Source organism: Astatotilapia calliptera, chromosome 8 (genome assembly GCF_964374335.1).
Source record: "Astatotilapia calliptera chromosome 8, fAstCal68.1, whole genome shotgun sequence".
In the NCBI taxonomy this organism is placed as follows: domain Eukaryota; kingdom Metazoa; phylum Chordata; class Actinopteri; order Cichliformes; family Cichlidae; genus Astatotilapia; species Astatotilapia calliptera.
Window position 1 is genome coordinate 5,443,521 of NC_137429.1, and position 24,999 is coordinate 5,468,519.

At 42.1% G+C, this 24,999-nt stretch overlaps 1 protein-coding gene across 1 annotated transcript; it reads right to left on the bottom strand.

Moving 5' to 3' along the window:
• Positions 1-3,776: 3,776 nt before the first annotated feature.
• Positions 3,777-24,367, bottom strand: wnt3 (wingless-type MMTV integration site family, member 3). Its single transcript, XM_026178085.2, has 4 exons — positions 23,998-24,367; positions 11,676-11,917; positions 7,037-7,302; positions 3,777-4,391 (listed from the first exon to the last, which is right to left on the bottom strand). The coding sequence occupies exons 1-4, from the start codon at positions 24,075-24,077 to the stop codon at positions 3,912-3,914; spliced, it is 1,068 nt and encodes a 355-aa protein (XP_026033870.1). The 5' UTR covers positions 24,078-24,367; the 3' UTR covers positions 3,777-3,911.
• Between the last annotated feature and the right edge of the window lie 632 nt (positions 24,368-24,999).

Consider the following 24,999-nt stretch of genomic DNA (forward strand, 5'->3'; position numbering starts at 1 on the left):
CCACTAGAGGCTGCCTCTTAAAGTGAGTTACTTCCCATGCACTCTTGTTAACATGCTCAAATGTAGAGCAGCTAAAGTGGGATTTATCCTTCTGGATTAAATCTGTATGTTGAGCAAAGAGTATGATGTAACTGCCAATCCTTCTGAAATCCTACACCATAACTTCCCTATATGAGTAACTACATGTCACGTCAGCACAGCCTGCAATGACTGTGATTCGCTCCTTCAGTATTATTGTTTCCTACTACACATTTCTAGTTGCTTCTTCTACCATAGTTTTTTCAAACCTACTTGAAGAGAGCAGATCGACCTGACGATAGAAATTCCACCGCAACCCAAAGCTTTGGATGTGAAATTGCAGAGCAATGCAGGGATACCACATATAAATCCTAGCAACAGCACTAGCCAGTCGAGTAGACAATATTGTATATAGATCCAACAGAGAACAAAATTAAACCAGTGGTCTGTGTACTTTGTTTGAATTTTAGTTTTTTTCTATGTTTGTTCTTTAGCATTTATTAGCTAGTATCTGGACCAAAGACTATAAAAGATGGACAAAGCTGTGCTTTAAACCTGCATTCTTTTTATGGCCACATGATGGCGATACTTGTAGTTACAAGAGGATTTGCAGTCCTATAAAAATCTTTGGAACAATTACTTTCTAACTTGACCTCCATAAAGACTTTCCTTCCGTGTTTATAACCACTCGATGGCATCATAACGGCTACATCTATGTTTTGCTAGCTAATAACCAAATGTGCAACCAATGCGATGTGATTGTGCAGCTGGAAAAAGTCACATACACGTCTACTCAAGTTGGAAAAGAAATATTTGGTTAATCATGAAAAAAGTTTAGCCTCTTGTCTTTATGAGGGAGATTGCATTGGATTTGTCGTTTAGCATTAGGCTGTAGCTCCTACTTGCTCCGCAATATGGAGTGACACAGATCAGGTAAAGTTAATAATTAGAAGTAATCTGGTATCATTTAAAAATTAAACAATAAGATGCAACATGTCACAAACATGTTGTTTTCAGACTACAATGCAAAAGTACCCAACAAATGACTTCCCGACTTTGGAAATTTGACTGTTTAGCTCATAACCATAACCAACCACCTACTAGGAATAACTTAAAGCTCTTTTCTGAACTGACTGATCTCTGTTGTATTTTAGGCCTGCTTATAGAAAAAGTTGACTCGGTGAATATCAGCAGTTAGCTGGTCCCTGCCTGTGCAGCTATCCTTACAAAAACTCAGAAATTAGTTTTAATGGTCATCAAACTGCATCTTTATTGATATATACTGAGGTGTCATTAAAGATAAAGGGAGGTGGTCAAATGTCGTCTTTTAGAGGCAGAGTGTGAAGGAGCACATTAATAATAACTCTCTGCTCTCATCCAAATATGGCCTCTTCAAAAGCAACCAAGATGACCAACAGCCAAAACCCTCTAACTTCATAAACCAATGGGCGACTTTCATGTGGAGAAGCCCATCTTTTATATACAGTCACACAAAAAAACTCGATAGGAGTTTGTTTTTTCACAGGACTTTTCTACAGTACCGTAATAATAATAAAGTATAATTAAAATTCTCCTTTAAGTGGAATCAAATTAAGTAAGTGAATGCTGTATCAAAGGACGGAGTATCTAACAGACCTTTGTTTCAGCCTGCATTTCAACTTCATGTAGAAAAGTGAGGCGTGTGTTTGAGTGTACCTTTGCAAGCATAAAGAAACATGACACAGGTTTTCTTCTTCAAATATATAATCTTAGTTCAGTCATACAGATATATACATTGTATAATAAATAATATTTATAAAAACATAACATTTACGATTATAAAATAAAAAGGGAATTATTCAACTTTAAAACATTTGTACAAAACTTTGGATATAGCGGGGAAAGATGAGGGGCCTTTGGGGGTCTCGGTAGGGTGGGGGGACTGAACACAGAAAGGTAGGCCCAGGTAGGGAGGGCTGTGTAGAAGATGACGTGAACACTAAGCTATGTCCCAAAGAGAGGACAGCCTACACACTACTGGGTAACTTGTGTGTTTGTTCTTGAATATAATTAATAGGAAGCAGGTGGGACTGTCAGAACATGTTGTGTGAAACCTCTCTTGCTTTGCTCCACCATTGTGAAGAGCCAGCTCGCTGTCCGTCGGTCCATCCATCCTCTTCTGTAGTAGCTTGTCATGCACACGCACATACGCATCCCTTATAAATCATCCGTTCTACGCTTCATGTTCTCAGAATCAGATGTTTTTTTAAACTTCGTGAATTGGCAGTCTTTACAATCCACCCACAAATCATAGCAATTTTTGTTAGTGGTCTTTAAACCGGTTTCTTTTGTTGCAAGTTACAATGTGCTGACACTGAAGTCTATGAAAAGCATTCTTTTGATTAAATGGCAGTAATTTGTTTTTCCCAATATTCTAAAAATCAAAACATGACGGCAGGAGTGTTTCGGGGTGTACTGACAAGAATACGAGTTCATAAATCAACCGTAAAAACCTCAACTGTCCAGCTGACTGAAAACACAGATGGAAGGATGTGACAGCCAATCAGATCTTTCTCAGCCCATGTTGTCTCCACGTGTCGTCACATATCCCCTTGTTTTCTTTCCCTTTTGTTCCCAGAAGTAAAAGAAGAAGTAAAATGTTTTTCTGCACCGAAAGTGATATAAAATAAAACAAAACAAAACAAAACACCAGAGTTAATATTGGACATAAGCTGGACTCAAGTTTGATGCACAAATTCATAACGACACAGCCATAATAGGTGACCTTCACACATATAATCAGAACTTTTCTGTGGTTAGTTTTTACCCCCAGACTCCGTAAGTTTGAATGGTGAAGTTGCATGACATTTGTAGAAACCATGAGCGATTTACAGGGTGAATGTGGTAACAGCGCCGTCATTCATAAGAACTGCTAGCTTGCAACCAAGAAGAATTTGCTCACATAAACAATGCTCAAATGTTTACCACCTGGAGTTATGAATAGTGCACATAAATACATATGCACGGGTTGTTAGTTAGCAGAACGAGCATGCCTCCTCCTGCATACCTCAAACCCCAGCTCAGTGGTAATATTTCAGAAATGTGGGTTTATTAAAAAATCAGACTGAAGCACATGTCTTCTAGTTGACTGTCGCAGTAGTCAGTCTGCAGGGAAGGAAGGGATCAGCTCAGTAGTTTAGAAAGGACAGGACTGCGGCACTTCCAGTGCCTCAGTTCAGTTCAGTAGTTACAAAGTGATGGTTTCCTGGGGCTGCTGACGTGTTCAGTATTACTTAAGAGTACGTGATTGGGTAGAGAGGTTGGTTAAGTTAAAAAACAGCAACAACAACAACAACAAAAAGGTAAACCAACCAGACTGGCTGGAGAAGTGAGGTGTTAGTTAGAAGATGCTTTTTACTCAAAAGCAAGGAGAGTCACTGTTTTTGTTTTTTTGTTTTTTTTTACTGCATTAATCTCACATGTAAAAGTGTTACTGTACATGCCGAAAACGCTGTGTTGGCATGAAGGGTGGGAAATAAATAAAGACAAAGGGGAAGGGAGGGGTAGTCATGGCCCAATGCTGCAGGGTGAGGACGAACGAGGGGAGAGTGGCAACTCTAGCTTCTTCCCGTGAGAGTGGACCAAGTTATCCATCAGGTCAACACGGGACACATTCTGCTCAGATATTATGTAGTTATGGGGGTAGTGGTTTGGAAGATAGATTCTTGTGCATGGTTTGTACAAAAAATGGTACAGAAGTATCCATTACTGATGTGCCATTACCCATTAGGGCTTGAATGTGTGTGGATGAATATGTTTTTGACTGCGCTTGTGTGTGTGTGTGTGTGGTGGGGGAATCAAGGAAGTCATGCAGGAGGTGGGGAGTTGAAGGTCCAGCAGTCAGCTTGTCTTTCTCACTTACACGTGTGTACGTCGTAGACGCGCACACACTCCTGACAGCTGACGTAGCAGCACCAGTGGAAGATGCAGTGACACTTCTCTTTGCGTTTCTCAGTCCGGGTGTTGTGGCCGCGTCCGCAGCACAGCAGGTCGCAGCCCTCAATGCCGTGCGACGACACGTTGCAGACACGATCGCGCGTCCCAAAGGAGCCCGTCTCTGGGTTGGGCTCGCAGAAATTGGGCGAGCCCTCGTAGTACACCAGGTCGCGCTCAGTGGGGTGCTTGAAGAAGGCGTACTTGACTCGCAGGGTCTCCACCCAGCCACGAGACTCGCGGTGCTTCTCCACCACCATCTCTGAGGCGCTGTCGTACTTGTCCTTCAGGTAGTCGCCCAGCATGCGGAAGTCCGGCTGCGCCCACCAGCACGTCTTCACCTCGCAGCTTCCAGAAAGGCCGTGACATTTGCAGCGCAGGTGCATGTGATCCAGGATAGTCTGAGAACGAGAAAAGAAACCAGAATAAAAGTCTGTGCGTGGGAAAATGTTTTCTCCCTTTTTCAAATGGTGCAAAAAAATGCTAGATGTGGCAAATATTATGCAAATTAAAACGCATATATTTAAATTTATATTTAATTCGTTATTTAAAAATGTGTCCGACAGTTCAAGAAACACATTTAAATGTCCTGGCGATTATTTCCCAGGCTTGAAAGGGTTAATATTAGTTTAGGTAGGCCACCTAATTGCAACACGAGGCTGTACTCACACTTGCCCACCTATTGTGCATCTGCAAGCCACTTTGTAACCCTCCTCTACCTCAGTGCTTCCTTTTCATACCGTTTCTCTGATAATCTGTGTAATATCTGCTGTCAGTGTCTCTTTTGTCCTTTTAATAGGTCTTCTCACTACTTTCTTTGTCTTGGCTGCACATGGAGGCGCTGGGAGTCCCAGAAATGAACCATAAGTCCAAATATGAATTGCTGCAGATGGAAATGACAACCTTCTTTTGACTATAGTGACTGAAATAAAGTGAAAACCACATATTTGGCATCTCAGCATGCATCCAAGATTTTTAAGCTTTTCTAATAACACTTTTCCTCACTAAAGCATCATCTCTTGAGCGTCATGACTCTTGCCCAGAAAAGAAAATCTGCCTCATCCAGCTGGATTCAGAACAGATTTCACTGACAATCCTGAGTCACTGCATGAAAGGATAGTGCGCTTCTTAAACACACAGATCACTTTTTGTCTGTATATGTTCGGTATGCTCCAAAAAATTAAAATAAATTCTCACCTAGCCAATAAATCTTTAAGTACGCTTCTTTTGACAGAACGTTGGAGCTGTGAGGTTGGTGAGATTTTAACTACAGCTGTTGTCCTCTGGGTAGAAACAAGTTATGATTTTTTTTTCTCTTTGTGCAACGCATTGCTCTGAAGTGTAAAATGTGCTGGTCTTAGTTTGATAACTGTTTTGGAAGCTGCCACAACGGAACAAGATCTGGTAAAGCTTTATGCTCAGAGATTTAGAGTGAATTCGGTAATGCAGACTAACAAAACCACTAAAGCCTTGCAAAGCAGGCCAAGAAAAACAATATGCCAGTGGCTGCACTTTATTGAAGTGTCATGCAGCTGTGGAGTATGGAGGCTCTGCGCCGCTGCTAATTCTCTCTGAAGTTATTGGCTCACGTTGTGAGTATGCTCCCGTGGGACGTGTTTTTATGTTTTCGGTTTTTCATTGTGTTGTGCTTTAGCTCAACAGCTATATTTAGCTGCAGAAATCCCCCAGCTGGGGCGGAAGGCAGGTGGCTGTGGCACCTCTGGGTGAGTAGAGGGGAGAAAAGTGGACCAGTGACATCACACCGTGAGCTTGTCATGCCAACATCAAATCCAAGGCCCTCGGGGCTAAATAACGAAGCGTGAGAGGGCCAGGTGGAGAGGACGGGTGACTCCTCTGACATTACCTCTGTTCAGTGAGCTCCTGTGGTCGCTCTGACTGCTGCTGTGCGCATCAAAGGGCTGTCTTGTTGCCGTGTGGTCCCCCTGTTTTGCCTCTCAGCGAGCAGCCTGTTTTCTCCCAGCAGTGACAGCAGCCAGTGATGTTTTAAGACTGAGCTGATTTGCTTCTTTTTTTTCCCCCTCAGCTCACTTGGGTTATTTGACTGTCGGGGAATTTCTCATTGGGATGCAAGGCATGAAAGGCAAGGTGTGGGGGCATGGCGGGTAGATGAATGTTGCTTAGATCAGTAATTAACCAGTCATTCAAAGTCAAGTGCTCGTTTTCAGATGGAAACTTGGGATTGTGAGGACAAGTCAAGTACCTATATCATGCCTGTCACATGAGCAATCAGTAATCCAAAATAGTAATATTTTCACTCAGCTTTTTGTCCATTGTTTTTACATCACCGTGGTTAAACGTTGACCAATAATTGTAACTAACTAACATGGCTTATCAGAGTGCTTCATCTGACAAGTACATTTAGTCTGAAAACACATAAAACATGTAAGCTAATACTAAAACTGAGCTAAATATTCAGATAATAAATAATCATTATTTTTGAGATATTTTGTCATTTTTTCTTGAGTCTGAGGTTTCTTCCTGTATAAAGGGAGTTTTTCCTTCCCACTGTTACCAAGTGTTTGCTCATAGAGGTTCCGTCTGAATATTTGGTTTTTCTCGATGTTATCATAGGGTCTTTACCTTACAATCTAAAGCACCTTGAGGCAAATATTGTTGTGATTTTATACGATACAAATAAACTTAATTGAACTGAAAGTTTAAAAAAGAAACATTGACTTTGATTACCTGTTCTATCTTTGTTTTTTATGCTCTCTAACTCTTATTTCCAAGTGATCTTTGGGTTTAAGTTGTGCAACGACTTTGAACTTTTCCCGCAGTGTCAGTGTTAAACCTTACTTTGTTGTTGTGACTGGGTGAAAGCCAGGTTCTAAAAACTGGGGCAAACTCTTCTGAGATGAGTGGGAGCTCTTACAGTAGCAGGTTAATATCTGTGGTTTTAAAGGTTTTCATATGGATATTATATTGTAGTACCCACATATTTTTGGCTGGTTAATGTTATTTTCCATGTGAAAAGTAGAAAAATAACAGTGCAGCTCTGCAGGTTCCTAATAGTAAATGTGTTTACCGTGCGTCCCGCCTCGTTGTTGTGCCGATTCATTGCTGAGCGAGCGTCTGGACGGTTTTCTCTGGCATCCGCAAACTCCCTGGACACCAGCACCCCAAACTCTGCATCCTCGCTGCAGCCACCCCACTTCCAGCCCTCCCCTGGAGGGCCCTTGTGGTGGGAGTCGCACCCACACATGGTCGACGTGCCCTCGGCACATGAGCGTGTCACTGCAAATGCAACGCCCGCTGAAGCTATAGCATGGACGAATGCTGACTCTCTGGTTGCTGAAAGAGACGGACGAAGACAGACAGAAAGACAGAGAAAAGGAGAAGGAAAGGAAGTGTGTCAATCTTATGGTAAACGTAGACAAGGTGATCTTTACTACTGCCAACATCCAGACAGATGTATTGAAAGGGATACCTTCAGGCGCTAACCTTTTAACACAACATTTCATCTTTGAGAAGGCACATTAATGGACAGGTATTTGCCACTGTAATAAAGCAAGAAGCCTATAGAAGAACTCCTTAACATCTCCTATATACAATATAATATAAACAATGTTTAACTATGTTTACACAGTTCTGATCATCATCAGTGACGTGGAAGAACCACCAAGGAACCTAACAGCAGAGTCCCTGCAGTGACATCAGCCTATTGTAGTCTAACGCTCAGTGGGATCTAAGTGACCCCCTGTCATCCCTGAGGTGTGCTGCTTTGCATCTGGATAGTGTTTCAGGAATGTTGTTACCCCCCACCCATTCCTGTTTACAGCCTAAGGCCTTCTGGTGAAACCTAGCAGTGTGTCAGGCTGTTTCTTCTTCACTCTGACGGATGGAGTTACGCTGTCTTTGAAGACAACAGCTTATTATGTAACCAGACACCATTGTTTCACAATCACAGCACACTTACTGTGGCTCACCCATTACACTCCACCAGATATAGAAAAACACACACTGTGACTTCGATTCCAAAAAAAGGTGAGGGGCTTTGTTAAATGAAAACACAAACAGATCCAATGATTTCAGAGCGCTTAACCTACATTTAAATAAAAAGACATTTTTTAAAGTTTGATACCAGCAGTGTTGGGCAAGTTAATTTGAAAAAGTAATTAATTGTAGTTACTAGTTACTGCTTCAAAAAGGTAACTGAGTTACAAGATTCTAAAAGTAATTAATTATTTGATTTGAACTCTACATTTCACCTTTAAAAACGATTTCCTTTGCCTTGTTTGGTATCATTGTTTTCAGCACAACCTCACGTGTCTGAATTTACAGTTATGTTTTCATTTTGGCATACTGTATTAACACAATTGATCTAAAATCAGACAAAAAACATAAAACCTGAGTAGAAAAAGTTACATTTTTTACTGTAACAACCACAAACATATTTAATGAATCATATTTCATAACTTTAAATGCAAATATAAATTGTCAATTTTAAAATATTCACAAGTTTTGCAAACAACAAAGTTATTTGCAGCTATTTACCTCTTACCCCCTTTTTAAATAACCATTTCAAACTATTTACAGAACAATCAGCTGTTCTGCTCAATAACATGCCACAAAAATTATTTGTGCCACCAAAAAAATTATTTCTGTCCACTATAAAGGAGAACATCACAGCCTGATACCTGCAGGTCTGACAGCAGCAGGTGTATCACTCCTGTTTCTACCTGGAGACAGCAGTCGCCTCATTGTTCTGACACACAACACAAAACTATCCACAACACTACACGCTAACTACACAAGACAACACATTAACTACACACTCCAAACATGCTAAACGTCACAAATCTCTCACATCTCAAAACTCGCTCACTCCTAAAACTTCCCCCTCTTCCTAAACAACCAAATGTCATGTTGTCATATCATTTTTTTTATTGGTCAACATGGTACATTTTTCCACCAACACGAACGGGCTGTTTTTTCTTCTTGCTAGCGCTGTCCTTAGACAGTAATCCTGGCGAAACTATTCAGGAAAAAACGCCGCGTATATATTGTTTATAGGTAGCGCCCAGATTACTTACAGCTACTTCTGTGCAACTGATATAAGATGCGGTAAGACAGTTCTGCTCAGTTGCCATTTCATATGACACCAAATGATTTCTCCCTGCACCAAGACTCTCTTACTGTGGAGCTATGATGCTGCAATATCCCCAGAAAGTGCTAAAAAGGGTGTTCCCCAAGTGTTGGCTGAACAGAAGCACCTGTATTCAGCATTAATGGTGCCCTTACAGATCTCCAAGCTACCTATTCTATGTGCACCGACGCCTCACTGCATCATTATGGATGCTAACCTTTGAACTGTGTACTAATAATGTTGGATGTTCTTCACTTTACCCTGGAGGCCATGATTTTCCCATAATTTTCAAAAGGAATAAAACATTTCTGATGGCCCGAACACGGGGACAGTTTTCTAGTTTGCATAAATCTTAAATGAACTCAGGCACAAACAAGTTGGCAACATCAGGAACATTTCCAATGTTGCCTCTGGGTTATTAGAATCGTTATAGTATTTTATAGTCCTTGTCCCACCTTTTTTTAAGCATGTTTCTAGTTTTGGATCCAAAATAGAGATTTCTCTCTTAAAAAATCTGAACCATATTGCTTTAACACCATTAATCAATAGAATTAGAAATCATTGTGCAACATTTTTATTTACATTTTACCTAGCATCCCAGCTTTTTCCCCTCTATGATAGTTATACAGAACAGACCTTCAGGCTTTCAACAGCTGGAATATCTGATCTATGGAATTGCACAACTTGAGTTTTGAAATTTGTATGAACACGACTGGAGAATTAAGCTCCTATTTTGCTGACCACACTGGCAACTAGAGCTAGAAATTCTTTGATGGATCCACTGCCAAAAACTCAATGAGACCACTTAACAAGCCACAGACAAAGTTTACAAATGTTTGTCTGGAAGCTAGCCATATTTTCCCCACCCACAATTTGACTGCAGTCAGTGTCCCAAAACCAAAACCCTTTTTTTATGTTGGCTGCTTTTGAGAAAATCTTGAGAAATACAGACAGTGAAATAACGTTAATCAAAACTATGTTTGTTAATTATTTTTGATATCTTTTGTAAAACTGAAACAATAAGAAACTGTTTGTCTACACATTTCATGTTTATTGTTTATCCCTAATGAAAAGAGGTTTTCATCTAAATGTCCAATGAACGACACTGGATGACATACTGTCCTCATGTTGGGCATCCCTACTTGCCCTGGCAAGCCTAAGTGGGCCCTCCAAAACAGGGGCCTGTGAGCCCCGGGCCCCTGGAGCTCTGGCTGTTAGCCAAGGCTAGCGCTGCTCCTGCTACCTGCTGGGCCCATCAATCCGCCTTTGTTTCCCTTGTGTCACACCGTATTATCCACACAAAGGGTCCAGCGACTCACGCCCCCACAGCCCAGCTCTGCCCGGAGCTGGCATTCCCTAAACTCCCCAAGTCCCCCTCCTCTCCCACCAGCCACCCCTCCGCCAACACCCTGATCCGAAATCCCATACACCACCACCCACTGCAGCACCTCAACCCCCCACTTCCTCCAGGCATCCACCAACAGCACCACGGCAGCCAACCCACAGCTTAAGGTGGCCAGGGTACTGGTTGGTAGCTCTTGCTTCCCTAGCATGAGCTTCTCCATTAATCACTCCCAAAGTGGCACACTCTTCATCCTTACATCCTTACCTCCTTCCCTCCATCCTATCCTTCCCTATCCCACTGTGCACACTCGGGCTAGGTTGGGAGAGATCCCCTTTCAGCCTGTTTTCATGACAGAGTCAAAAGGGCGTGTGAATGGGGTGTCCGTGGGAGCTGGACTGTGTGAGGCGCGCACTGGCCTTCATGCACAGTAGGGGTTGAGCGGAGCCCCCCGGCCCTTTTCTATTGCCTGTAATCTCATTTGGCCTCCCCTCTCCCTTTTATTTGACTGAGGAGCTTGGACTGCTCACACTGCCCATTTCTGCCCAGATTCCTTCGCCTCTGACACACAGGCTAATTCATTTCCAATCAGCAACCTCACACGCAACACACAAACGTCTGCCTTTATAATTAGGGACTGGAAGGCCTTAAGCAGGACACCTGTGTGCCTTGTTTCCCACTGTCAGGTCTGGTGGGACTGCCTAATTGACGCAGATAAGTGTAGGGATAGTTTACACTTAGCATTCTGCGTGTACAGCACCTGATGGATGCCTCCAGTACATCAGCTGTCAGGTTTTGTTGAGAGATTTACCGCACTGACCTTCTTTCATGTACGAGTGTGTAAACAAGGTTGGGAAAAACCAAAAAAAAAAGCCCATGAGTTTGAAGATAAATGCAATATAGAAGATAAAGATGACTAATGTGTCAGTGCTTGTACCTGCACTCATTTCTCAGTGCAGCCAGGAAAGGTGGATATTATTGTAATTGCCCTAGTTAGTCGTTTGTCAGCAAAAGCCCAGGCAGCTCAGGCAGTGCTGAGCCTTAGGGTGGAAAGTGTTAAACACCAGTTTTGTAACAGCTTGCAGTAGCCTTACCTTCAAAGACTGCATTTTAAAGTTGGGTGTTGTTTGGAAGAGATTATTTAGATCCCTCTAGATCATTTTTTTTACTCAGTAAGCCTGTATGTCAGTACAAAAATCAGCATGAAAGATATAGCAACCTAAAAAAAAGTCCTACCTTTATCTAGAACAGGGCCGAAAATGGCCAGGTTGTCCTTGATGGTGGTGCAGTTCCATCGGCGACCCCTAAACTGGTGCTGGCACTCTTGGATCCCCAGCTTGACTCCTTCAGCGACACTGGGCATAATCTCAATGTAGTTGCGACAGAAACGCAGCTGTTTCGGTACGAGGCCGGGGATAGAGCCACACAGGATTGGTTGGGAGCCCAAAGATGAGTACTGCTGCCCCAGTGCCAGGGACCTGTGTCACAGAGAGAGGGAAAGCATCGTTAAGTGAGATCAGCACCTCTGTGTTAAACACACAAGTGCAAAAAACACTTATTTATTATTTTTTCCTGAGGATTTGCATCAAACCTCAAGACATATTCAGCAAAAGTGCCTAAATAATTGTACCCATTGAATAAATTTGGTACTGCTATCTGACTTTTAGGAACTTTGACATTTTTATTGTAGGTTTTATAAGCAAAAAATAAATAAAACTAACCTGTACATTTCTCACATTAGTTTGGTATTCTTTCAAAAGCCCTTCCCTGTGCTTCCCTCACATCTTCTGTGCCCTCTGTGAACTCAGTTCCACAATAGCAAGAGTGGTAACCTGCCAGGGAGGCCTCACTGAAAGGCAACCTGCTCTGTGAGTGGAGACTGCTTCTGTATTCATTAATCTCCCATTACACTATAAATGTAGCCCTGAGAGAGTACAATGATTCATACCTGAGTGTTTTATTGATTTATATTGTTTATACTAAGAGCTCCTCTTTATTTTGCTTCCTTTTTTCTCACCAGAGAGAGGAGGCTAATAAGCCCACTTCAGGGCAGGGATACAAGCTATTAGTACTGACTTCTCAAAGTGTTTCCACTTGTTAGCTTGCACAGATCTGCTGATCTAACTGATAACACACACAAGAACCTGTCTGTTTAGTTTGGGGAAAAGCCCCCTCGTGTGATTTTGAATATATGAAAACACCTGCCCTTGCAGTACCGTCATTAATTTGCGGTTGTCCTCTGGAGGTGATGTGTTAAGAACACTGATGGTGATGCACGAAGATGGCACGTCGGAGGCGATGCGCCTCACCAGAGGACTCGTGCAGATGTGTCTAAGCAGGGATTAATCACTGCCAAACAGTCGAGCTCAGCATGTGTTGCCAGAAACCATTATAGTTTCACTCAGGTAATTAATTTTAATTGCTTTCTATTTCTCTTGAAATAAAAGACAGAGAGAAGACGTGTGTGTCATGCCCATGTTTTAACACGCTTTTCATGTTGACAAGCTCAAACAAAATTTTCTTCCAGAAGCTCTCTTAGATGCCAGATTTATATTTCTTGTTTATTTATTTCTATGCATAGCCTTTATCACCCCATGAAAAATATGTGTTTGAATACAAGCTTGCCCAGCTGCTAATTGTTTTGCAATGTATGCATGTGATTTGAGTGTGTACAGGGTAAGAGGTGTAAAGATGTGCTGGCAGTTCACAGGAGTCTGCAGACTCTGCAGCACTTAGCGAGTCTGACTGGACAACGTGGCGCTGGAGGCCCTTAGAGGATCACGCGGGAACAATTGATGCCGATCAGATCAGAGCGCCACTCGGGATGACCTCAGGACACCCGCAGGGCGCAACCCAATCATAGCAGGCACTGACTCTGACAGATGAGTGCAGTGCAGTGCCCCACCCGAACACACAAGTGAAGCCATTGAAGTTGGGAAGAAAAAAAAATCGGCTCTTAGATACTCATGTGCACTTCTACATGACGCTCCCACCAAACCCCCTGCACCCACATCTTCCTTCTTTATACTGTTTTTCATCTAAGCATTGGTAGCCTTAGATTAATATTTTGCCAGGTATTAAGAGTTACTAGCGGAGGTAGCATTCTGGCACATGAAACTGTTTTGCTTTTACAGACGACCTAATGTAATTTGATCATCCCATAATCAGCTGAGCCAATTGTATTGCTGCTGTGAGGTTTGTGACTGACACAGATACACAATAAACAATTCTTATGTTTCACGTGGAAGCTCATAACAAAACTTGATCTGATACTCAAAAATTATCGAATGCTGCTACGCACAAGGAAAAATACGCTTGCTGTCTATTAATAACTCAAAGTTAACATGCCATTTTCTCCGATTTCATGTTCCCATGCGGAGCTAGTAATTTGATAGTGCTCATCAATCTCCATTCATGTTCTTGTCTTGAGTTTACCCAAGCGAATGTAGCCACATTATCTCATCTGCCAGTCCCAATCCCACCAACATCAGAGTTCAAGTGTTGCTGACTTCACTCCGTCTGGTGACTGAGTGACTAAGGACCTTAATTACACTGTCTGCTAGATGGGTTGCTGCCCATTAATCTCTCAGTCATGGGATAGACCAGAGAGGATGATGAGCCACTAGATGAATGCTGGTGTCACATGCTCCCCAACAACATCAATGAGCTACCTCAAAGACAAATCTCTCTTGCTCAAGTCAGATATTTATGAATCAGACCACTGTGCCATTCAAAAGGATGAATCTGTTTGCTGTGGTGGGCAGGATTTCTGATGGAATCAATTAGCTAACCACATGGGACTTTGTGGTGGACATAGCGTGTTTAAACAACAGGCTGTGGATCTGCCAGGCTATTTGTCTTTGTTTGCAAAGCATGTGCCTCGCTTGATCCTTATGGATAGATAAGATGAAAGGGATACGTTATTGGCTAGGTGTTAATGAGAGTTACAAGACTCATTGTGCAAACAGACACACACGAAGATGCATGCACAGAGACCGCATGTGTGCACTGCTGATCCTGCCTGCTTTGCCTCACTTCTCGGAAGCTACGCGCAACGTGTCTCAACCGAGTGAGGGAGCAGCAGACGCAGAGACCTCCAGAGAGGCAGAATGCCGGGGGAATCTGCTGCAGGGGATGAGACGAGCAGAAGAGCAGCAGCAAACGGCAGGGCTTGGCAGGTGCATGCCCGGGCACATCCGTGTGGGGCCTCTTCTGGCCTGGGGGTTTACAGCTTGGTTGGGGGTTTTCTCAGTATCTAAACCGGACTGATGTGAAAGTATGATGGGCCACTGGAAACCACAGAAATGAAGCAAAGGAAACAAAGGGATTCCACCACACACCTTGCTGAGAAATGGGAATTCACGCAATCAAGACTATAACACTGTCAACAAAAACTTTTGGCTCAGCCACTCCCAGTGCAATAAAGTCACTACTGCAGTCTCTGCTGCTTGGGGAGGAAATTTAGGTGCAAGGCATGTCTTTATTGCACATTTTAGTTCTTGTTTTGTTTCTGAGCAAGCTCAACCTGAATAGAAGAGTCGACTCATGTGCTGTGTCGTGGGAGGTCTGCGTTACAGGGTTCAGTGTGTGACAGCTGCCTATATCCAGGGACACGAAACGTACCAGGTGACCTTCTGAACTTGTTGAAAACAACATGACATTTGACCTCATTGCCGTTAGCACGATGTGTCCACAGAAGTTCATGACCAGGGCCGATAAGCACAAATCTAAGCAGCTCGGGAGTGTTGCTCTCCAGCCTGTTTGCCTCGTTAAGCAAATAGAGGGTCATTATAGGTGAGTGCCCACAGGGATATGAAGGTGTAATCAAATGTGACTTCAAAATGGCTTGTCAGACTTTACCAGTGTTGAAATACACAAATTTACAGATTAGTGTGGACAAACCTGCCGCGGGCACCTTACGCTGTTTGAAGACTTGTTACATTGGTGTGATAATTCTAGACAGTAAAAGACAGCATGACTTTACAAGAGCATGCACCAACAGAGGTCATACAGAAGAGCTGAAATTCAAATTTCATAACTATTGAAGTTTATCTGTCAAATTTGGCACAGATTGCTACACTGTCACTTTGTGTAATCATCAAAATATTATTCTTTGTGTTCATTATGTTAACATCAGGGCTACTAATGTTATCACTCAGCAATAATAGTGTCACTCATATTAATCTGTATGTTTGTTTATTGTGTTTTAAATATTTTCTGTAAATTTGTCAGGAAGAGCTAATCCCAGATTTTGTGTTTCTCAGTAATTAAGCAAAATTGTTTATTTATTTTTATTATTTATTTATTTACATATGGTGTAAAAAGATGTGCTTTGTCTTGACTAGAAGCATACTGAAGAAAAAACTCTTTTTTGTACTTATATTTATTAATTATAACTATTTGACACAACCTGAACAGAGGAAATTAACCAAGCTGTTTCATCTAGCTTGTATGTTTTTAGCTTTAAGCTAACAGATAGCTCTGTGTATAGTCATCCTACTTTTAAAGTAAAAGCATTACAGTATCGTATACTACACCTTTAATTGTTCTGCTTTTGGCTTATAGCCACAGTGAAGCGTTATTTTAACAACAAGTTGGGTTTTCTTAGCGATCTCTACCATGTGTTGGCCTATTGTTGGTGTGCTAGTTAACTACATGCTCAGTCACATTTTGCTGTTTTGCTAAAGCTGAAAAACTAAAACTTTAACTGATTAGTACTAGAAGTACAATGACCCAAGCATGTTGTAATTTTACATTGTTGATCAATGTTTAAAGCTGATTGATGATTACAGGCTAGTGTATTTTATGTTTATTATATGTTTTGCTTGTAAAATGTGGAAAGTAACAATTGCAGCTATAGTTTGTAAGTCTAGTTAGTTAGTATGCTAACCGTGGCTGTGCTTGTATATATGCTGGTAATGATTTTATTGGTTTCTAATTCCAACACAATCTTTATTTACAGTACATGGCAACAGATGAAATGCTAAATTTGCATTAAACATATTTGTAAATGTCGTGTAAGATGTCAGAGAGCAGGTAGAACTAATGGTGCATTTGTCTTCTTTAATTATAGAGGCCTGCAAGTATGTTTGAGTTTTTATGTTTGACTCTGTAAATTATTCCAACTAATCAAATTGTTCTCCTCTTGGGCAGTAAACTAGGAAAGTGCAATATGCAAATCTTTAGTATACCTACAACAGTGGTATACTAAAGATGCTACAGATGAAAGATTTGTCATTTACAAACAGATCTGATGCTTTCTTCAAACTTTATTAGAATCTATAGAAATCCAATATTTGTGCTCTTAGTGAGAATTGATAATAGGTACCCAGGCCAGTAATAACCACTGGTTTATGGGACTATTTGTTGTCTTAAAATATATATTTTCCTCTTGCTTTATCGGTGTCCATTAATATGTAAGGCACAATTAACACCTGAAGGTGATCTGAATGCACCTAGAGGCTGTTTACTAACCCCCAATTACCAGACGTCAAACCAATACAATGTGTTAGGTGTAGTGAGGTTAAATGGTAACGTCCAAATAGAACAAACATCCTAAGCCATCAGTTAGAAAATAACCAAAAATAAAGGTCCAGTTTAAAATCCATATGTAAAGTTAGCATGTCTAACAAAACTACACACAATCATTGGATAGTGGAGTGGTGTGGGAACATTCCTCCTGTCTTCATGAGATCTCTATAGTAGGCAGATCCGAATTTAACACTCGAACCCTTAATCTTAAGACAATATTAGGAGACTATTGCTGGTATATCTTTTATATAATTTGCTTCTTTTGTGTTCACGGTTCCAGTAAAGTTCTGTTTGGCTTATGCCTAGATAGCATAAAAGATGGATGTTGCTACTGTGAGTCAATTGCATTCCTTTTAATGGCCAGCAGGAGGCGACTCCTTTGGTTGTCAAAGACTACATAAGTCTATGGGAAAGCTGCCCTCAGTGCCCTTTCTCCGTGACCTCAGTAAAGATTTTCCTCTTCACTTTATGGGCTCCATCGCTAACTTGAGGGTATATCAAAGACAACATGAAGTTTATTTTGCAAATCATTGTCATTGTTGGAGACAGAAAGGAACGATCATGCTCACTGGGTAACATATTGTAAATTACTCGTCATTAGCCAGTGAGCGTGTGATGCTTCTATTTCACGCTCAGATCCACCCCTGCTTTTCACATTTGGTCTCAAAACACCAACATGTTGAGGGCAAAAACGCTCAGCTCGAGGTAACATTTCCCTAACCACGTTGCTTTTATGGTGGGTATGAGTTACGGTTGAGGATTAGGCCAGAAAAAAGGGTGCAGTATGTAGCAGAAGACACCCACTCTCTACCAGTGGATGTCCCACATTATTAGCTATGCTTTTTGCACGTCGATGCAAGCTGATTTCACATGGACGTCATATTAGGGAGCTGGAAAGTTAGACATTTGTTCTCATATGCACCTCGCTGACATGCTAGTACAGTTCAGGGCTGCAGTGGCTTTTCTCCATCAAATGTTTCTTTAACATCTGAGTTCATAACACTGGCTTTGAGTTGCAACATATGGCTTTCTGGTCCTCTTTCTCAGCTTTTGGGCTACATCTACATCCACCTGTTATTGTTATCAGTGCACCCTAATAAATCACTCTAAAACCAGCCCTGATGTGTTCCAATTGTTCTTAGCCGTGTCTGAATAAGTTAACTTATTTCGCATAGAGGAACTTTATAGATATTATAGTTGTTTTGTTAGCGTATGCTGGGTCTGTGCCTGAAGCATTGAGTCCCATGTGTGTTGTGTCACTTCTTCTGTGAGAGCGACGCTCCTCTGCAGTAACAAACTGCAAGACTGTTGTTTGCATTAAACTCTAATCTGCCTCCGATATACCGCTATATGTTGATGCTGCGGCTCAGCTTGGGAGATTTGCCTGGAGGATGTCACATTGCTAAACGAGGCCGTAGCAAAAGCAGGCGGCACCGTGCGCCAAAAACACTGCCGTCGGTATCTCATCTATGAATCCCCCCGACAGAATCCACAGAGAGATAAAGACACTCGAAAGAGAGTAAGTGGGCCAAGGAAAGTTGCCGGCTTTGCCCGAGGATGGGACTTTTCCTGGTGGAGGCTGGAATGCAAAGCTGCTATCTGTGTTTTGTTGTCTTCTCTTTTTCTTCGGCACACTTTTGATTTGTAGTCCAACAGCTCCTGGCTGATCAGATAAAAAATGACAGGACCCCTGAAAAATGTTCAAACCTGTTCTGTCTTTCTACCTCCTTCTGCCTCCCCTCCTCTCCAAGTTCTCTCTGCAGACTGCTGCGGAGCATGCGGAGTTAGGACAAGGAGCCCCTGCAGTCACAAGTATGGAGACGTGCAGAGGGAAACTGAACATGGTGTAAACTTGTGAACCTCCCTGTCAGGAAGAGAATGAGAGCAGCAATAGCTCTGCACTGAAGTGCTCTGGGGAGTATAAGGCACTGATAAATGAATGTCAGAGCGGGAACTTGGCATCTTTCTCTGCTGGTAGGTGGACACAACAGAGTCTGAGCTGTTGTCTTGAGAGGACAGAGCTTATTTGAGTCCTGAGGGAGTGTTTGAATGAACCGCAACTCAAACAGCGCATTGTCCCCAGCTTCTCTTCATGAAAGGCAGCTTGTTGGCACTCCTGCTCGAATTGTCAGCGGCAATGCATCTCATGCAAATCATAACTCACACTGAACTGTTGCAAATCTCTTACTGTATTTCAGGAATTTCATTGTGGTCATTTCAGACACCACAAATTGTCTTTAAAAGTAATTTTAAAAAATTAATGGCTTTAATTAAATAAAACACGGTTAAGAAAGCCCGCCGGTTCACACACACTTCACTCAGAGCTGCTGCTGCAGTCTGAGACACTGCCCATTTCTTTGGACCTGCTGTTGCAAGACCATGCAATCTTTATGCAACTTTTCTCTCCTCTACACGTGTGTCAGTCTGGCAACTCATTGGCTGGTCTGGTGGCTTAACCTCTCTGGCAGTGTTTAATTTTTCAGGGCTGTTGTTGTGGTCAGAAAATCTTAATAGCAAATAAAAAAAATATAATAAAAAATACTAATAATAAACTGAATTATTGTCAGAAAATATCAGATGGTTTTTTTGCTGTGTATCTGCATGCAACCAGAGAATGTTCAAATGTGACTGATTAGTAAAATTCTGGCAACAAAAGGAAAACAGAAAGCTTTTGGTTCTGAAAATCTTTCAATGAAACATTCCTGCGTGATTTACTCGATCTTTTGTTGTTGTTGTTTGGAGAAATTTTTAAATTTTGTGGTTGCAAAGTAAAAAGATCTTCTATTTGAAATGAGACCCCTTCTATTTTTGAATGATAGCCTCCTCCTTTTCTCGCTGCATCTGCCAGGCGTTCGGCTGACCTGGTCAGTGACCTGAGGGCTTTAACTGAACACAGGCTGCACAGGTGTGATCGGCACATCTTTGTCACTGACCCTGTCTGTCAAAGAAATTGCTTGCCACTAATAATTGACCTCTGTAACAAGCCACAGAGGTGAGATCAGCCAGGTAATGAAGACTTTAAATAATGTGTGCATGTGCGCCTCCACACGTGTCCTCTAATGATCTCTTCGCCCCTGGCCGTTGCTGTTTTCCCTTTGAGTAACTGTGCTGCCCTGTGGTTTAAAGCAGCTGATAGCCATGCACCAGGGGGACTTTGTCATTTCCTACAAGAGCACATCCCATGTCCTTTGGTGGTGGGAGAAGATTAGGACTCGCCGTCGCTGCTTTGAAACTCCACACTCCTTTGAACCTCTTACCTTGCTCGGTTTTGCCTTGATAGTGTCATCCCACAGTCTTGTTGCGCTGGGTGAAGTAAAGTAATGGATCAGAAAATAAGGGCAGCAAATCTTTTAGTGAGTGACTGAATCAAGTTTCATCAAGTCAAATTTTTCAGTCAGTTTCAAAACCTCATCTTTGAAACACGGTTGCAAACATACAATTTTTTTCATCTGCTAGAAGAAAAAAAAATTGCTGGCTGCAAGAAAAAACAGAAACGTTAATGCTCATGTGACACCTTCTGCTTATGAGGGACGGCCAATCAGAAGGAAATAGGCTTAAATGGCTTGTTTTTAAAAGACAGTGTGTGAACCATGAGGCTCCACTGAGGCCCAGCGTACGTCCAAGAATAACTCTGCGTAGCTGGAAGTGAGCATAATGGGTCCCTTCAATGCATATTTAGTCATATTACAGATGCTTTAGGATAAAGGGAATCTTAACATTTGTTACATAATCATACTTTTTTTTTTTTTTTAGAAATGTATTATTGTTTTGTACCCAGTATCCCTGTGGACGTCAATTTCTGCTGAGACATTTCTCTTAAGCTTTAGCCCTAAATTGCCTTTGACCCTGGCCCTATGGCAGCCTTCAGCCGTTCATAATGGAACCCGAAAGTTTCTTATGAATTACATTCTTATGGATTTTCCTGCTCTTTTCTTCACCTTCAACTGCAGAATAATACCTAAACATCCTTGATCTTTTCAAACAAGACTTGCAGACGGGAGGATTTTCTCGTAGTAAGGATCATTTAAGTGGCCCCCTTTGCCAGCGGTAGGGGTTTTGGAGTTGCGGGGGGGTGTCACAGCCAGATAATGACATTCCTGAGACCAGGAGATGGACTCTAGAGCCCCATTTAAGCTGCTCAGGTTGAACCGGGAAGGAGATCTTGAGAGGTATGCCACAGATATTATTGAGGCCCCAGTGGTTTTCGAAACTTCCACAAGTAATGCAGATTGAACCAGGAAGTTGTATGTATCCATAGCAAGCTCCAAATGTTAATTAAAGGGCATTAAATGTATTATCTGGCACTTGTAGGAAATGGAATGTGCTAGTTTTTTGTGTCAATGTTGCAGATTTATTTTTTCTGCTTTATTGTGTCAATAATTCTTCACCTAAATGGAAGTTAAACTAATAATGGTCACCCGCAGTTGCACTTACTGCTCATTAAAGACGATTTTCAAAAACATTTAACAGACTCTTGCGTCATTCCTTCATCTCTTTCTCTGTCATTCCCCTCTTTCTTTCTCCTTGCCATTGTTCTCTATTTGATTTCACCTCTCACAACAGCAGCTATGTAAATTTAAAGTAATCTTTTAATGACAAAGAGCACGGACAAAACTGACAAGAGGTGTACAACTTCTCTGCTTTCTCATGTGGATTTAGCAGCGGTGATGATAACAGAGGATCAGGAAAACAGCAGTTATTGGATTTAAACATCTTGTGGCCGAGTTAAAACCGATAATCACTGCCGGTGCTCGATGGCTGGAGTCAGTTCAGCTGAGGTAATTCATCGCTGAGAGTGGCTGTCATCATTCACTTACAGCTATCACTGTTTATGCAAGGAAAACAAACACACTGCTGGCTGCTGTTCTGAAAATAGATGAGATCCTACGCCACACTAACTTACGATTAGGAGTATTAACAAAGCTGGCGTTTAATAAGAGAAACATATTATGTCATCGTTCTTGGGTTAAAAGGTGAAAACAAACCGCGGCAGTAAGTCTAATAATAAGATCTTTATTTCATTTTTCCTTCACCACACAGAGAGCATGGTGTTGTCAGATAACTGGATAGAAACGCTGTGGAACCTGTGGATTATGTGAGGTCACATCTAAGCTTCGAGCTTTTATGACTTCTCTCAAAACCTGATGTACAAACTCGCTGTTTTTCCAACATTCTTGCATTTCAAGAAGGCAGTTTACTGCTCTGTCTCTCCAAACCCTCCTCATTAGTTTGCTATGGCTTTTCTCTCCACCACACCTCATCCTCGTCCACGCATATCTGCATATCACTCGAGTTATTTATGCTCTGTTTTGTTTTCAACACCCCATCTTGTAAAAAAGCACGGCTGCCAGGCATAAAGCAGTCAAAAACTCCTCTTCCACTCAAACCCGTCCCACCTTGGCTGGAGAATTTATGGCCAAGTCATCGCCCCTGAGACAGAAGCGAGGAAGAGGCTGCCTGGGCCCTTGCTGAAACTCGGCACCCTCTTGTTTTTGATGCACCAGCTCATTTTGTCACCCTTTGGACATACTCTATACCGTGGGGATGGTGCCACTGACGGGTCCCGTTCCTCAGCACCTGCCCGGTCACCTGAAGCTACCTGTTTCATCTCAACTTCGCCTCCAGTAACATCTACCCTAGCCTACACTTCAGAATTTGTTACCCAAATCAAAGGTAGCGCGCACTGTTAAGGTTCAAACATTACACCAGTGTCATGTAAGCTCCTTGAACAGAACAGCTGCAGGTAATTCACACAGAGAGAATCCCGAGCTCTTTGTCACTGTTGTCTTAGGGTTCTTGCTGAATCCAGGAGTGGGTGTAAAGTCCTCTTTGCCATTAACACTTCAGCCCTGTGGCCTGTGTGCTTGGCAGCTGCCTGCTCTGTAAATGAAACCAGAAGATGCTCGCGGTTTGGACAGCACCACGGTGGGACCACATGCTAGTTGGGCTACTAAAGTGCAGTAGCTCTGACAAGTATTGTGTCGGGTGCCAAAAGAGCTTTGTCATACGCCTACACAAATATCTCCAAAATAGAAGCTTTATGTTACAAAAGAAGACCAGGAGCTATGAGGTCAGCTGCATGTCGCTGAATCTGTAATGAGATAAACCTCTAAATTTCAGTTGCTGGTGCCAAAAGCGATCTGGGATAATTTAACAAAGAGTAAAACCCTGCGGCACCTAAACATATTGTCTCCTCACAAATCCGTAGTGGTGGGGGTGAATTGTATTGCAATTGAAGTAAAATGTCCAAAATGTACCGATTTAAGCGCAGCCTGTGCCCCGTGGTAAACCGCAAATTTGTAATATTTTCTTTTTTAATTGTACGGGACTTTGTCAGTCCCAAAAATCTTTTAGATCCACTTCACGGCAGGTTTTTTTGGGGGGGCCGACGGCCTGAATGTAGAACAGTGACGCACAATAACAAACAAAACCAAAATGACGATGATCTTATAAGCCATTATTGTTGTACTTCCTAAGGCACTCCTAAAATTACATGGTTGTATTTCAGAAAAGAAATTAATTATGGTTTATAAATAGGGGGGGCTGTTTTTTGAGGCTTTGTTGAGTTTTCATGCGCAGCATCAGTCCTGTCATTGTCCCTGAGTGAAAGACGCAATTTATGTATTTATGAATGACTTTAACTGTTATGTGCAAATACTCCGAAGTCCATCTTTTGCTGTTGACATCAGCATGGTGACCACTCGCTGAAGTATTTTATCCCCCTTAAATTAAAAGAAGACACCCACGTTTGAATGATTTAAACTAAAAATTCACCCTTTTTTGCATCATAACATACTCCAACGTGATAAATAGACCTGAATGTGCAGGGGAAAAGAACGGCAAGCCTTTTCCGTTACACTAGTATTTGAGGTTAAGATTCTTTGGACTGGGCTGGAGAACATTTTTCCACGCAGTCTACTGAAAGTGCACATTCTGCCCTCTCAGAAATGATCATTTGACCAAAAAAAGTCTCTCTCTCTTTATGCAGCTATAGGGTCTGATGCTGAAACTGTGGATTCGTACTCACCACCAGATGGGATAGCCTCCAAGCACCCGTGAGCTGGACAACCACACACACATCAAATATCCAATCAGATACAAATCCATGAGGTAAGCCTTGTAGTGTGTGAGAGGGTAAGTAGATCAATACATAGAACTTCCAGTAGGCAATGAAGAAGAGTTTCCAGGAAGAGAAGCTTTAGGGCAGCTTGATTGTTGAATGAGGGGAAAATTAAAATGATATTGAAGCAAAAAAAAAAAAATCTTCCTCCTCTTTTCCCCCCTTCTTTGAGTCGGGCCAGGAAAGTGTGTCTGTCTCCTAGTAGTTAAGAGAATAAGTGTCTCTTACACACATGCACACACGCTCCTACCCGTCCTCTCCTTCCCTCCCTCTCTCTGAGGTTCTTCCCTAAGGTAGATATATTTTTCTCTCTCTCTCTCTCTACTTTTTTCTCCCTCAGGATGCCTCATCCACAGGCCCAATATTAAGAGGGGGGGTGGTGGGGGCAGCAGGGGGAGAATGAGGTTTGGAGATGTCAGCTGGCAAGCCAATCACAGAAGATGGCCTTAGGTTACGAAAAAAAAAAATTATTATTCGTTCCCATCTGTCAATCACACGCCACCCCCTGGTAATGTGAAAAAGAAAGGAAAGAGTGAAAAGAGAGAGGGAGGGAGGGAAATGAGAGAAGGAGGGATAGGGAGGGACAGATGAAAAAGGTAGAGTTGAGTTGTTGCTCAACTTGCTTAATCCCAGGATCATCGGGAAAAAAATGATCCCCCAAAGTGGTTTTGGAGGTAGGCGATGTAGCCCGGCTCCTGCCCAGGAGGAGCCTCACACACGCTGACATACATGTTGACACGTTGATTTTTTCGGGGGGGTTGCGCTCTGACTAATTGATCCGGATACATGTGCGTACAGTGCGCACACACACATGTCAACACACGCACGGGCACATATACAGTGAATTTTCTAAATTGTTGCCCGCCCTCCCCAACAGGGGAGGACATAAAAGGGAACACAATAAAGCCA